Raw genomic sequence first — 14,161 nt, forward strand, 5'->3', positions numbered from 1 at the left:
AAGGACTGATCTCAGAATTCCTCACTGTTCTGAACATTCCACCTTAGGTGTGAAGGCCTCATCCTTTCCTTGATCCCACTGTGCATTCTGGTATTTTATCTTCTGGTTGACTAAAAGTACTGGAATGCAACTAAAGAAGAGGTGTGGATGGTCAACTAATGCCTGACTTGGAGGAATGAAGTAGAAGAGGAATTCTACTTCAGTTTAGGCACCAGCAGGGAGAGGAGGAAGTCTGGACTTGATAGCCATAGTGCAATGGAAAGGAAGTAATACAAATACGTGAAACGTGCAAGACTGCAAAGACATCATGCGCACTGGAAGCAGAAATGAACATGCGCTCTGAGGAAATCTACCAAATTGATTAAATGTGGGGCTCTTAACCCATCCATATACCCTCCCTTGCCTGGTTGCCTCACCCCTAAACCTCTAGTGCACACCTTCTCTGTGCCCACTCACAAGCGAGGTGAACACCTGCACTTTCCCCATTTAAAGCACTGACTGAACTACATTGTAACATAAGTGATGGTACTTGTAACAATTATTAAAACAACCGAACCCATAGAAGGTCTTTCGTTGTGAAGCTGTATGGCATGTGGTTTGCATGCTGAATATAAGATGTTTTTATTTATTTAATTTATAATAAAGCTGCAAGGGCCCCACATAGCTAGGAGATACTATATTTTGGGCATCAGCTCCTAAATTTCAGTAGAAATATTGCGGGTCATGTGAAATAATGATGCCACTCAACATACTTAAGTGGAATTTCTATTTTGATATTCAAAATTCCACCATTTTCTCTTGATGGAGCAAGGATTCGCATGTGAAGCGACTTGCTTGTATTCATGAACCTCGAATAACATAAATGAATTAATCAACATGTTTGTTTCACTAATATTAAATTTTTACATAAACATTTGGGTATCTAAGCGAAGCTTGCCTATGTGTTTTACTAAAGATAACTTGCTTGCATTAAAATGGCTGTTGCTACACGGGATTTTCGACTGCGCATGCGTCTGTCATACTCACGTGACATGACGTATTCTTTGCTTTGGAGGGAATCTGTCACTTCTGCGCACTAGTATTAATATGGCTGCTCTATGTTTTCACTTGCGAGAAGCTTGCATTGCTGCTTTTGCTAAAATCTGTAACTTTTGCATATTCCTAATGCTATAGATAAATATAAAGTAATGGGAATAGAGTTGAAATAAGTGGTATACAGTGCATTAATTTATTTCTGTGTTCTAAAACTGTTTCTTTTCCATTTCATATTACACTCTGAAAACTGGCCTGACTTGTAACGCTGTACTCCATCTTTGCTGAAACTGCGACTGCGCGAAAGTCTCAAGTCTCTGGAACAGTGACCTTTGGACTGTAGCCAAGGAGCTGACTGACTAGAAGATGCTCCTGGGAAAATAAACGTGTGAACCTAAAATTTTAACAATGTATTTGTCAATAGAACATCCATTGTTGGGTGGAATAAAAACGTCATGAGAACCTAAATTTGATGGGCGGGAACGTAAATTTGAATATGAGAAGGTAAAAGTCTCATTTTTGGTGTGGTGTGACGACCTCTCCTCCTCCTCCACCAATCAAAATTGGGGATCCTTACACTTGCAAAATTGGGGGGTGGTACACTGACCTGAAAAAAAGTATAACTAGAGTAGGCTTAGCTAGTTAATTTGTCCGACTTGTCCGAATAACTGAACTGTCACTGACCCAACGCACTCAATAGGTGACTAAGAGCAGAGGGCTGCGAAGCGCTCTGTCAGAAGATTCGCTGACCCAATCGGGGTCTGGGAAGCTGAGGTGCTGGCGAAGCACTTTGTCGGTGAATTCGAAACTCAATTGGCGAAGCACTTTGTCGGTGAATTCGAAACCTAATCGGGGTTCTGACTGATAGCTGCAGAGAGGGAGTAGCGCAGGCGTTGCAACTGAACTGTGGGTGCCGGTCTTACCTTTGGTGGTCCTGTCCTGATCCAAATCTGGTTTTCCTGTTCTAATTCTAATCTGCACCTGATGGCCTACTGGCAACTGCAACTTTTGGGGTTCTCCTGTCTTTCAACTGACCGGTGGCCAGGGTTGGTCTTCACACCATTTTAGGTAAATATAAATCTGTGTGGGTTTGTCATTATATATATTGTTCCTTTTCTTTACCCTCCCTAAACATAAAGCTTTGATTGCATATATATATATATATATATATATATATATATATATATATATATATATATATATATATATATTCCCTTTTCTTACCCACCCTATGGTTGGAATCTTTTGCAAACTATTGTATAGCATGTTCCTTTTTTCTTACCTTTTCCTTTAGAATATGATCAATTCGTTGTTTAGATTTAATAGAGTGTTCCATTTCCTTACCTTCCCTATAGTTGAATGATAAAATCGTTTCCATATATATGTTCCCTTTTCTTACCCACCCTATGGTTAGAATCTTTTGCAAACTATTTATAGCATGTTCCTTTTTCTTCTTACCTTTCCTTTAGAATATGCTAAATTCATTTTTTAGATTTAATAGAATGTTCCATTTCCTTACCTTCCCTATAGTTGAGAATGATAAAATCGGTTCCATATTATGTTCCCTTTCTTACCCTCCCTTTGAAAATAATGCTTGAAATCGTTTCATGATTAGCATGTTCCTTTTCTTTCCTTCCCTTATTTGTTAAATGATCGAGATCAGTTTAATGCATCTTTTGCATAGTTACATTTTGATTCTGATTTTCATTATTGAGAGTCTTTTGGTGTTTAATCTTAGGATCATGACCATATAAGAAACTTAGATAAAGAGTTTTAAAAACTTCCTGAGTCTGTGGTTATTACACGAGTGCAAATGCTATTGTTTGTTGAACTATCTTTAAAACTAACTCCCTGATCCAATAGGTTTACAGGTACCAGTGACAAGGATTGGTAAGTCAATGGTATAGGACCTAGTAGGTAAAAATAATCTGGTAGTAGAGCGAAGGTTACCTGATTAAATAAATGAGTCATTGATTATGGGCCCAGGTGAGTATGGTAAATTTATTTTTGGGTGACTTGCGCGCTCTATCAGCCTATTTCTGAAAGTTTATAAGAAAGGAAGCCTAAAAATACCATTAGACAGTCATGACACTATGCTATTTCTGAACATGAAATCATGAGTAAGATTATATGGGTAAGTATTTATGAGGTCTGAATTGCAGCGTAGAGAACTGACCATTGTCCGAGGTTACAATGACTGAGGTCAACTTTGGTTTATGTTTCCCTACTGTGTGTGTGTGTGTAGCTGGTTTGAGAATTGAACTAGGACTGCAAGTCCCAGAATGCGTCAGGTAGATAAACTAAGGCACAGGAGTGAACAACTGGATCCTTTTGGATAAAAGGCCATATTGGGAACCTGTAGCAGCACAGCAACTGGATTCTAAGCCTGTTGAGGCCAAAAGCTTGCGTGTGTGCTGATTGCGGCCTTAGGTGGCTCTGATTAATCCTGTCACCCCTGACTGCTCTCTGTGAGGGATAGGTGATCTAAAAGGGACAGGTGATCGAGTGGGGAGGAGACACATAAAAGGAAGGTGGAAAGAAAAGAAGGGTCGAAGAGTAGGAAAAAACTGAAAAAGTGATAAAGTGAGGTAACTGGTGGAAGAAAGACAAAGGGACACACAGGCTGAATGGAAGGGGAGGGGAGTAAGGAAGGCGAGATGAGTCAACTAAACAGTAAGATGGGCTCAGAAGACAAAAAGGACAGATGAAAATTTTAGTGGAGAAGATGGACAGAAGGGAAAAGAATAAGGGTGAGAAAAAGGTGTAAGGGAAGGTGAAAGAATGAGAAGGAGAGAAAGAGAAAGCAGAAGGAGGGTTCCTTGAAGAATTCTTTATTTATGAAATATTTTGCAAAAATGAAGCCCCGGGTACAAACCAAGTAAACATTTGTTAAAGGTCATGAGCGACAAATGTGGACAACTTTTCTTGAATGTCTGTGTCTCCTTTTGGTCCTAATCGAACCTTGGAATTTTATCAGCCTTTTAAAGAATAATTTAGTGTACAGGAGCTATTTGATCCATGGTAAGTAAAGTCTGAGAGATATTCATGATTTCACTTTATAACATAATTTTAGCTTGATGTTGATTTTACAATGGTCAATACTGATTTGCATATGGCTGGGTCTAAACTGGGGTGGCATGGTTAGCAAAAGAATGATGGATTTAACCCAGATCTCTTGATTGGGGGTGAATGTATGATTTATTCAGCATTCCACCCATCATTTGTTTGCATAGTACTTTTCACCCTAAGTGGGATGGGTATGCCCAGACGTAGGTCCCGTGCTCACTGTGGCACTGGATTCAAGCTAGCCTAGCTCATTAAGGGTAATACCCAGAAACCGGTCCCAGGATGATTGTTTCTGGTCCAGGGAGGATCTGACTTGGCAGTTCAGTCTGGACTATTCCCATGAGGCACAGGGTCAAGACTGATTTGCATATGGCTGGGTCTAAACTGGGGTGGCATGGTGAGCAAAAGAATGATGGATTTAACCCAGATCTCTTGACTTGCGTGAATGTATGATTTATTCAGCATTCTGTCCATCATTTGTTTGCGTAGTACTTTTCACCCTAAGTGGGATGGGTATGCCCAGACATGGGTCCAGTGCTCACTGTGCCACTGGATTCAAGCTAGCTTGGCTAATGAAGGGTAATACCCAGAAACCGGTCCCAGGATGCTTGTTTCCGGTCTAGGGAGGACCTGGCTTGGCAGTTCGGTCTGGACTGTTTTCATGAGGCACAGGGTGAAGGCTGATTTGCATATGTCTGGGTCTAAACTGGGGTGGCATGGTGAGCAAAAGAACAATGGATTTAACACAGATCTCTTGACGGGGGTGAATGTATGATTTATTCAGCATTCTGTCCATTATTTGTTTGTGTAGCGATTTTACAATGCCGCATTCTTTAAGGCAGATTAAGCTTGGATGCAAACTGCTCATCTTTCCCTTGTTTAGATAGTGACTCCCTATTTTTAGAAGGATCTCTCTCTCTTGTACCTAACTCTGGGTTGTACGAGGTCTCGGCTACAGATAAATCTATCTGAGTATTGGCACGACCTATTTTTTTACACTGCATTACATATATTTGAAGTGGGCTTTGGCTCACCGTCTACCTCATGATCAGTAGCTTTGTTGTCTACATCGCTTCTCTGCTCCTGATTCAATGACTATCTCCACTATTCCTCTGTCTGTCCAAATCAGGAGCCTTTCAGTCTGCAGTGTTCTGATTGGATGATGTATCCTTCCACTTCTGATGTCAGACTTTGCCTGCATGGGATTGACTCTTTCAACCCTCCTTCTCCCCCACCCTTAATTCCCCATACCTGTGTCTTCCTTCTCCCCCCACACCCAGCATACTTTGGCTCCATACTCGCCAGTTCCTGTTAGCTTTTTACACCTGCAACTAAGTCAGCAGGTGGCAGTACTAAAATGTTTTCCAGACCATTCCAAAATGACCGACTGCACAGAGTCCATCCAAGGATGGCCACCATTGATGAGCACACATCTGCAATGGCCATGTTTGAAAGCATTTGGTAAAAATCTGAAAATGCATTTAAAGGTGGCTAGCTTTTAATGCATTTTGAAATGTTTTAGAACCCACTTCAAACGGCCTCTGCAGATGCATGTGTATTCGCAGTGGCAATCTAAGCCAAAACAATGCTTTGACAAAGCCAGTAGGTTTCATGGCCAAAACCAGCTTTGCTAATACTTGTTTTACTTTCACTCTAATATGGCAAAAGAAAAAAAAATGCTTTCTTCCATGCAAGTGAAAAGAGTGTAACTACATTTTACAATATTTTCATACACGTGCTTCCTTTGGCACGTTCAGTTATGTCGTGGGATATTTATATCTCCAAGATGACGGACACCTTTTAGAAACACTTAGAAAGTTCAGCTGAAGTGCTTTTACGAATGTTGTTGCCCTCCCCAACTTCTCAAGAGAGAGTTTGTAACACAACTGTCACTGCGATAGAAAGCATTCTTAACTGCAAGCAAATTCTATTGGCACTGGTATCTAAAACATTTCAGCATGTGCCAATGAAATTGCAACATTTTACCAAATAATATTTCCTTTTGATTTCCACTGATACCAGGCTGTGAGGTACTCTAACTCCATCATCATTGCCCATTTCTGGGAGCAGAGGAAGAGAACTGATGAAGAATCAATTTACTCACTGAGGGTGGACAGGAACATGATGACAAAGCCAGCAAACATAGGAATGTGGTAACCTATCCTGGAAAAGCAGAAAAAAGACATTTCAAAGCCGCTGTATAAGAGAAGACCATTTTCCATTTATGAGGCAAACCACTTAATAATTATGTAATGCTACAACTATAAATGAGTCTGCTACTTTCATGACCATGGAACTATTCATCATGGTATCCTCTTCTTTCATAATGTTCTCTTTGGTTCCCCCATTTAGCACATTAGCACATTACATATCAAGAGGTGTTTTCTCCCTTTGAACATTCTTTAGGCTACACATCCTTATACAAGGGTTCAAGGGCGGCTTGAATCTTGCTCCTCGTACCAGACGTAATGATACCTTAGGAGGACACCAGCCGGGGCACTCCAGGTTTACCATAGGAGAGTGGTGGAAAACTCTCACTAGAATTAGGATGCAAAACCTTTGCACCGACTCTACTGGGTTATAAGCATTGAGATGAATTGCGGACTTTTTAGGCAATTCTTGTCTTTCTAATTCTGATCTCATATGCTTCCAGAAAGGGCACAGATTATTTCCAAAACTGCCTGAATTTGATCTTTGAAAAAGAGAATGTTTATCTTTTGTCTCTCGTTATTATCATTGAACATTCTCTGTGCATACTGAACCAAAAACCTTATCTGCCATGGGCATTTGTGAAATTAAAGAGCTACGTATTAGCAAGAGAAAGGAAATATTAATGCAGAATTGGTGTCACAATGTTCTTTCTCTGCTAGTGATACACATGAGGGTTCAATGTAGGACATTGTTATTCTGGTGGGTTCTACCCTTATGTATTAGCGCATTCCTCAAGTAGTTTTAAACATGAATTACTGCCACTCCACTGATGGTTGCAGATTATTACACAAAAATCCTAACCCTCTTTTAATTATTAAGGACCAGATAATTAAGTACAAGATCCCAATCAATATTTTTATAATTTCAGATGATATTTAAAAAAGTTAATTACTTCAATCAAGTTGACAATGATAGACAATGATAAAACAATTACCAAAGAATTATAGATATCCTTAAAAGGTAATCAGTTCAATCCTATGTATTGCTGGATCATTGACAATATCTAATTCACCATAAATCAAATGACAAGGCAAAGGTGTTCAAGGCAAAAGAGGATGTAGGGCAGTCAGAAGGCAATACAATAGGAAAACTATTTGATATCAACAGTTTATTGCATAAGGCTGACAGGGCAATTTATAAAAAAGAAAATTATCTGTGCCTTGGATCACTGACATAACCTCGACAGACCGAATATCGACTGTACAAAATATCGACGAAAAATTATCGACTACAAAATTATCGATTGCCTATACTTAAACAACAAAACACAAAAATATCGAAACCACATTATCGACTAAAAAAAACAACGACTACTACAATATCGACTAACAATATTATCGATTTCTAAAACATCAAATATCACATCTTTAAATGAAAAACTGACAAAATATCGAATACAAAAATATAGATAGCACATTTATCGTTTTTTTAAAATATCGAAATTACTACATCCTTGAAAAAATCACTGTATTATCTTAAAATTTTGTCATACTATTCATATTTATTCACTAATTGTTTCTAAAAAGCTATAAAACATACTATATATTTTCCTAACATTTATAACACAAATAAATACAAACATACATTTTATAATACATAAACAATGTTTCGAACTAAACATTTCTTACTGCAAATTATATATATTCCTCCACTTTAAAAATATAAAGATAACATAACCTATACAAAATAAGGCCTTACACATTAAATAAACGTTAATTGGCATCACCCATATAAGGAAAGCAATTAGTATAACAGGTTAAAAAATTCAAATCCACAAATTAAAACAGACTATCAATTTAAACAACCAATCCTACTTCAGAAACTATTAGACTAATACTATATAAACAAGATTACAGCAAACTAAAAATGCAGCCTAAATCTCCTAACTAAAGGAAGACGAAACTCTGCAGGATTTCTGAAAGAAAACGTATTGACTTCAACATAAAGACAGCTACACCTATATAAAGTAAGTACTACTACATTATTTTCCATCGAAAATGTAACTCTCAAACCTCACACCTATGTTTAAAAGCCAAATACCTAAAATATATGTTTTTTTTTTACTATTTATCCTACAGACAAAAAGAAAATACAGAAGACCTAGACAACACCTGGACATCAAAAGTTAAATATAAATAAGTAAGTATATAATTTAAATGTAACTTCGACATTTAATAGATAGGTAACTAAATAGAAACTAGCTAAAAACCTCTACCAAAATATCATAAATAGTTCTAAAATATTTGTACACATTTTCTCAACTTCCACAGGTACAAAAATATATACACAGAAAATAACAGTTTGAAGAACATCAACACCTGAAAAGAACTACTTGAAATCATAAAAAGATTTACAGGTAAATCAGAAATGTGTTAAACTGTATTATTAGAATACAACATTATTTTTTGAACAAATGTAATGACATTCTCTTTTAATTACCTCCTAGCACTACAATACAAGCATGACTGAAGGAGCTAAATTCATTTATTCACAAAAAGGGAAAATGCTTCTTTGTTACATGGGATATGTCTACACTCAAGAGAAACAAAAGGATTTGAAAGTTTTTTGGAAGTGTACGAAATATTATGCCAACAAATGTTATGGTAGAGCTATAACTCAGGAGACTACTGTTACTTATACTAAGGAACATAATCACCCACCCAATGTAACAGAAATAGAGATTAGACAAATGCTAGGTTCCCTTAAAGAAGCTAGTACTAGTACTGATCAACCAACAACTGCTATTCTAAAACACCATTTAAGTGTACTTCCCCAACATGCTTCTAGCCAATTACCATCTATCGATTCCCTAAAAAAAACTATAGCTAGAAAAAAAAGAGCAACATGCACTACTCCTCCCACACCAAAAACTTTTGAAGAAGTGCAAATTCCCCCTGAACTCTCTGTAACTCACAATAAAGATGATTTTATACTCCATGACAACAAATGTAAAGATAAAAGAATTATACTGTTTGCCACAGCAAACAACATGACTAAACTTACCCAATGCCAAACTTGGATGATGAATGGTACTTTTTCTGTATGTCCCAAACCTTTTTTATCAATTATACACTATCCATGGTCATTTCCAAAATGCTAATATTCCATTCCTTTATGCCCTTCTACCAAACAAACAGCAAGCTACCTATCAAGAAATACTAACTGAAGTCAAGCAACATACTAACAACTATTTTCCACAAAAAATTATCATTGACTTTGAAAAAGCTATGATAAACACCATCCTTAAAACATACACACACACAGCAATACAAGGTTGCTATTATCATTTTAACCAATGTATCTGGCGACATCTACAACAATCTACCTTGAGTATCCAATACGCCACTGATAGCACTTTTGCTTATCAAATAAAAAAACTCATCGCCCTAGCCTATGTTCCACTGACAGATGTAACTGAGCACTATAACTTGTTAATAGACAGCCCCTACTATAAAAGAAACGAAGAAAGACTAAGCCCTATGCTTGACTACTTTGAAGACACATGGGTAGGAAGGCTACACAGATCGGGCCATAGAAGACAACCCAAATACCAAATAGCTTGGTGGAATGTCTACCTTAGCACACTAAATAAGGAAGCCAAAAAACCAACAATGCAGTTGAAGGATGGCACAATGCCTTCCAAGCAACTGCAGGCCGAGGAACACCTACCCTTCACAAATTGATACAATCCTTACAAAAAGAACAGAGTTACCAGGAGCTCCGAATGGAGCAGTCAGTAACTTTGATCGGACCTAAACTCACCAAAGAAAGGAAAAAAATGTATAACACACTCCAAAGTCAAGTTACCCTCTATCCAACTAGCAAAGGACTAGACTATCTATCAATGATTGCAAAAACTATTCTTTAAAACATAACACAACTATACACGTGACATTAAGCTTTTTTTTTGAAAATCCTTAATTTTTACATGTAACAATTCGCAATTAAATTATCAAATACATAATATTAACATATATAAAATTTATTTAGATAATGTATTTACAAAATGTTACACACAACGTAACTAAAGCAAAAATTAAAACAGTTTCCCCACCCATAAAAAGTTTTGTAAAAAATTACCTTTCTGTTGCACCTTCAAACGTAATCCAATTCCAAGCAATCCATACGACACCATAGCAAAAACCCATTCAATCCATGGAAGCCCAAAAAAAAATGCAAAAATACAAGCAAATCCATAGCGACTCCTCTCCAATGTAATACACACGATATACCATAGAAAACCCGAAAATAGTAATTTGTAAAAAAAAACGCTCCTGCAAAACGTGAAAACCAAAACATTTGTGTGCTAAAATAAGAGTATATAATACTCGTCACACAACTCTGATCGAAAAAGAAGGACCTCCTCAAAAACAGTAAAACGCGACGATAACCTTGAAAAAATAAAATACATACCCACCCACACAAAAACACCCATACATATATAAAAAGACATATTTATACACCAAACATATTATCTTTGTAACATTTAAACATATTAGCTCACGTCACACACCTACAACTAAAACGCAGCAAAAATTAAATATCGTACACTCTACCTAAAACCGAAAACACAATCTTCTTTTAATAACCCTATGTACATAAACTTAAACACACCACACATACACTAACACTAACTTCATTAACTTATAAAATACAATAAAAACAAACTTACCCTCTCTAACGCGAAGCAGCATCCAACCGCGATCTGTTGAAGCACCAAATAAGCCTAAATAACATTACGCGGTTAAAAAGTAGTCCCTGTATACAGCAAAAACCTCATTAATTTCTGTATTGAACACTTTAAAAAAATACACTGAGTATTATATTAAGTGTAAATAATTATTTAAATTGTAGAAAATTATTTCTTAAATATTCATTACTTTCAAATAATTATTCAACTGTTATCTGTTACTTTAAATAATATGTTATTATTTTTATATACATGTTGAAAATAATCTATATGTTAAACAAATGTGAATATATAACCTTGTTACAAATAATTTGTTTATAAAAATAGCTCATATTAGTTTAAACATTATGTATGTATCTAAAAATTTATTTGTGTGTTTATCTATGTTAAAATTAATATTATAAATATGTTAAATATTCATAATATTAATTTGAAAAAAAAATATGATAACTTTGTAAAAACAAAAATGTTACTGTTATAAAACAAATATACATATTTATCTATGACAATATATTCAATGTCTATGTGAATAACATAATTGTTATTAAATGAAAAGTACATATTACCAATTTGTTTCTTTAACTAATTTAATTACAATATATGTGAATGAACATATAAATATTTAAATATCATTTATTTGTTAAAAACATATATATGCACTTCATATATTTTTTGGGATAATAAAAACTGTTTACTTACAATTTTCAATAGAAATAAAAAATACATCTCTACTTACAATTTATTTTGTATATGTTAATAAACTGTTTTTCATTTATTCCATTTAACACTGTGTATGTTTCCTTCTTTATTATTCTATATGATTATTAATTGTATATGAAATATTCTATTTAAAAATGCATTTTAAATTTTAATAAATGTAAAAATGTATTTATCTTTTAACTACTACAATAACAATAATTATCATTAATACAAATTTTTTATATGTAATTTTAATACTTTATTATAGTATCCTACCAATAATAGTTATTTGTATTAAAAATGTTTTCTTATTTACACAGCACCAATTATAAACTCACAAAACCATACTACACATTAAAACCATACAAATTACAATTCCCACTTCACCAATTGTAAACTCATGGAAGGTGCTGGACACTGAACCCATACTAATTACTATTCCCACTCCACAAAGTATAACATCAGGGAAGGTGCTGGACACTGAACCCATACAAATTACTATTCCAACTCCACCAAGTATAAACGTAATTTTTACCCTGTACCCCTGTACCCAAAAACCCCAAACTGACCCTGAACCCTAAAAATACCCCTTTACCCAAAAACTGAAAACTTACCCTGAACCCTAAAAATACCCCTTTACCCAAAAACTGAAAACTGAACCTGAACACTAAAAATACCCCTTTACCCAAAAACTGAAAACTGACCCTGAACCCAAAAAATACCCCTTTATCCAAAAACTGAAAAGTGACCCTCAACCCTAAAAATACCCCATTACCCAAAAACTGAAAACTGACCCTGAACCCTAAAAATACCCCTTTACCCAAAAACTGAAAACTGACCCTGAACCCTAAAAATACCCCTTTACCCAAAAACTGAAAACTGACCCTGAACCCTAAAAATACCCCTTTACCCAAAATCTGAAAACTGACCCTGAACCCTAAAAATACCCCATTACCCAAAAACTGAAAACTGACCCTGAACCCAAAAAATACCCCTTTATCCAAAAACTGAAAAGTGACCCTCAACCCTAAAAATACCCCATTACCCAAAAACTGAAAACTGACCCTGAACCCTAAAAATACCCCTTTACCCAAAAACTGAAAACTGACCCTGAACCCTAAAAATACCCCTTTATCCAAAAACTGAAAACTGACCCTGAACCCTAAAAATACCCCTTTACCCAAAATCTGAAAACTGACCCTGAACCCTAAAAATACCCCATTACCCAAAAACTGAAAACTGACCCTGAACCCTAAAAATACCCCTTAACCCAAAAACTGAAAACTGACCCTGAACACAAAAAAACCCTTTACCCAAAAACTGAAAACTGACCCTGAACCCTAAAAATACCCCTTTACCCAAAAACGAAAACTGACCCTGAACCCTAAAAATACCCCTTTACCCAAAAACTGAAAACTGTCCCTGAACCTTAAAAATACCCCTCTACCCAAAAACTGAAAACTGACCCTGAACCCTAAAAATACCCCTTTACCCAAAAACCCAAAACTGACCCTGAACCCTAAAAATACCCCTTTACCCAAAAACCCAAAACTGACCCTGAACGCTAAAAAAACCCCTTTACCCAAAAACACAAACCTATAATATTTTAAATATAATTATATACTTACAACTACTTACGTTGTAATGGTATGCGTTGTAAAAGTATCTGCGTTGTAAAAAAAAACGTTGTAAATACATGCGTTATAATGGTATTTGCGTAGTAAAATTTTCGTTGTAATGGTAGTGCGTAGTAAAAGTTGAGTTGGTAAACGTTGTATACCTTTAATAAATATTATTTCCTTCTTTATTATTAAATTACTTCCCACTCTATTCCCCTATAAACCCACAACCCGCTACAGGAAATAAAAAATTTAATTTAACATAATTAGCAATGAATCAATTAAATTAAATTAATTACCAATTACATTATAAATAATCAACACATATTTTTTAAATAACAATTATTTAAATATTAATAACAATTAATAAATTTACATATTTAATGATTTATAATTAAATTACTTCCCACCCTATTCCCCTATAAACCCACAACCCGCTACATGACATATATTTTTTAAATTAACATAATTACCAATTAATCAATTAAATTAAATTATTTACAAAATAATATTTATATAATTAAAAAATATTATTTAATTAACATTTAATTAAATATTACTACCAAATCATAAATTTACATATTTAATTAATTATAATTAAATTTCTTCCCACCCTATTCCCCTATAAACCCACAACCCGCTACATCACATAAATATTTTAAATTAGCATAATTAGCAATGAATCAATTAAATTAAATTAATTACCAATTAAATATTATATAATTGAAAACTATTATTTAATTAACAATTATTTAAATATTACTACCAATTAATAAATTTACATATTTAATTAATTATAATTAAATTACTTCTCACCCTATTCCCCTATAAACCCACAACCCGC

At 35.0% G+C, this 14,161-nt stretch overlaps 1 protein-coding gene across 4 annotated transcripts in view; it reads right to left on the reverse strand.

Moving 5' to 3' along the window:
• Positions 1–14,161, reverse strand: part of SLC18A1 (solute carrier family 18 member A1) — a 320,481-nt gene that overhangs the window by 183,733 nt on the left and 122,587 nt on the right. For all 4 annotated transcript variants that reach the window (XM_078668076.1, XM_078668075.1, XM_078668077.1 and 1 more), the window contains one exon: positions 6,203–6,261. In XM_078668076.1, coding sequence (XP_078524202.1) covers positions 6,203–6,261 — 59 coding nt within the window. The remainder of the gene's footprint in view (positions 1–6,202; positions 6,262–14,161) is intronic.

This window comes from Lissotriton helveticus, chromosome 11 (genome assembly GCF_964261635.1).
Source record: "Lissotriton helveticus chromosome 11, aLisHel1.1, whole genome shotgun sequence".
NCBI classification, from domain to species: Eukaryota; Metazoa; Chordata; class Amphibia; order Caudata; family Salamandridae; genus Lissotriton; species Lissotriton helveticus.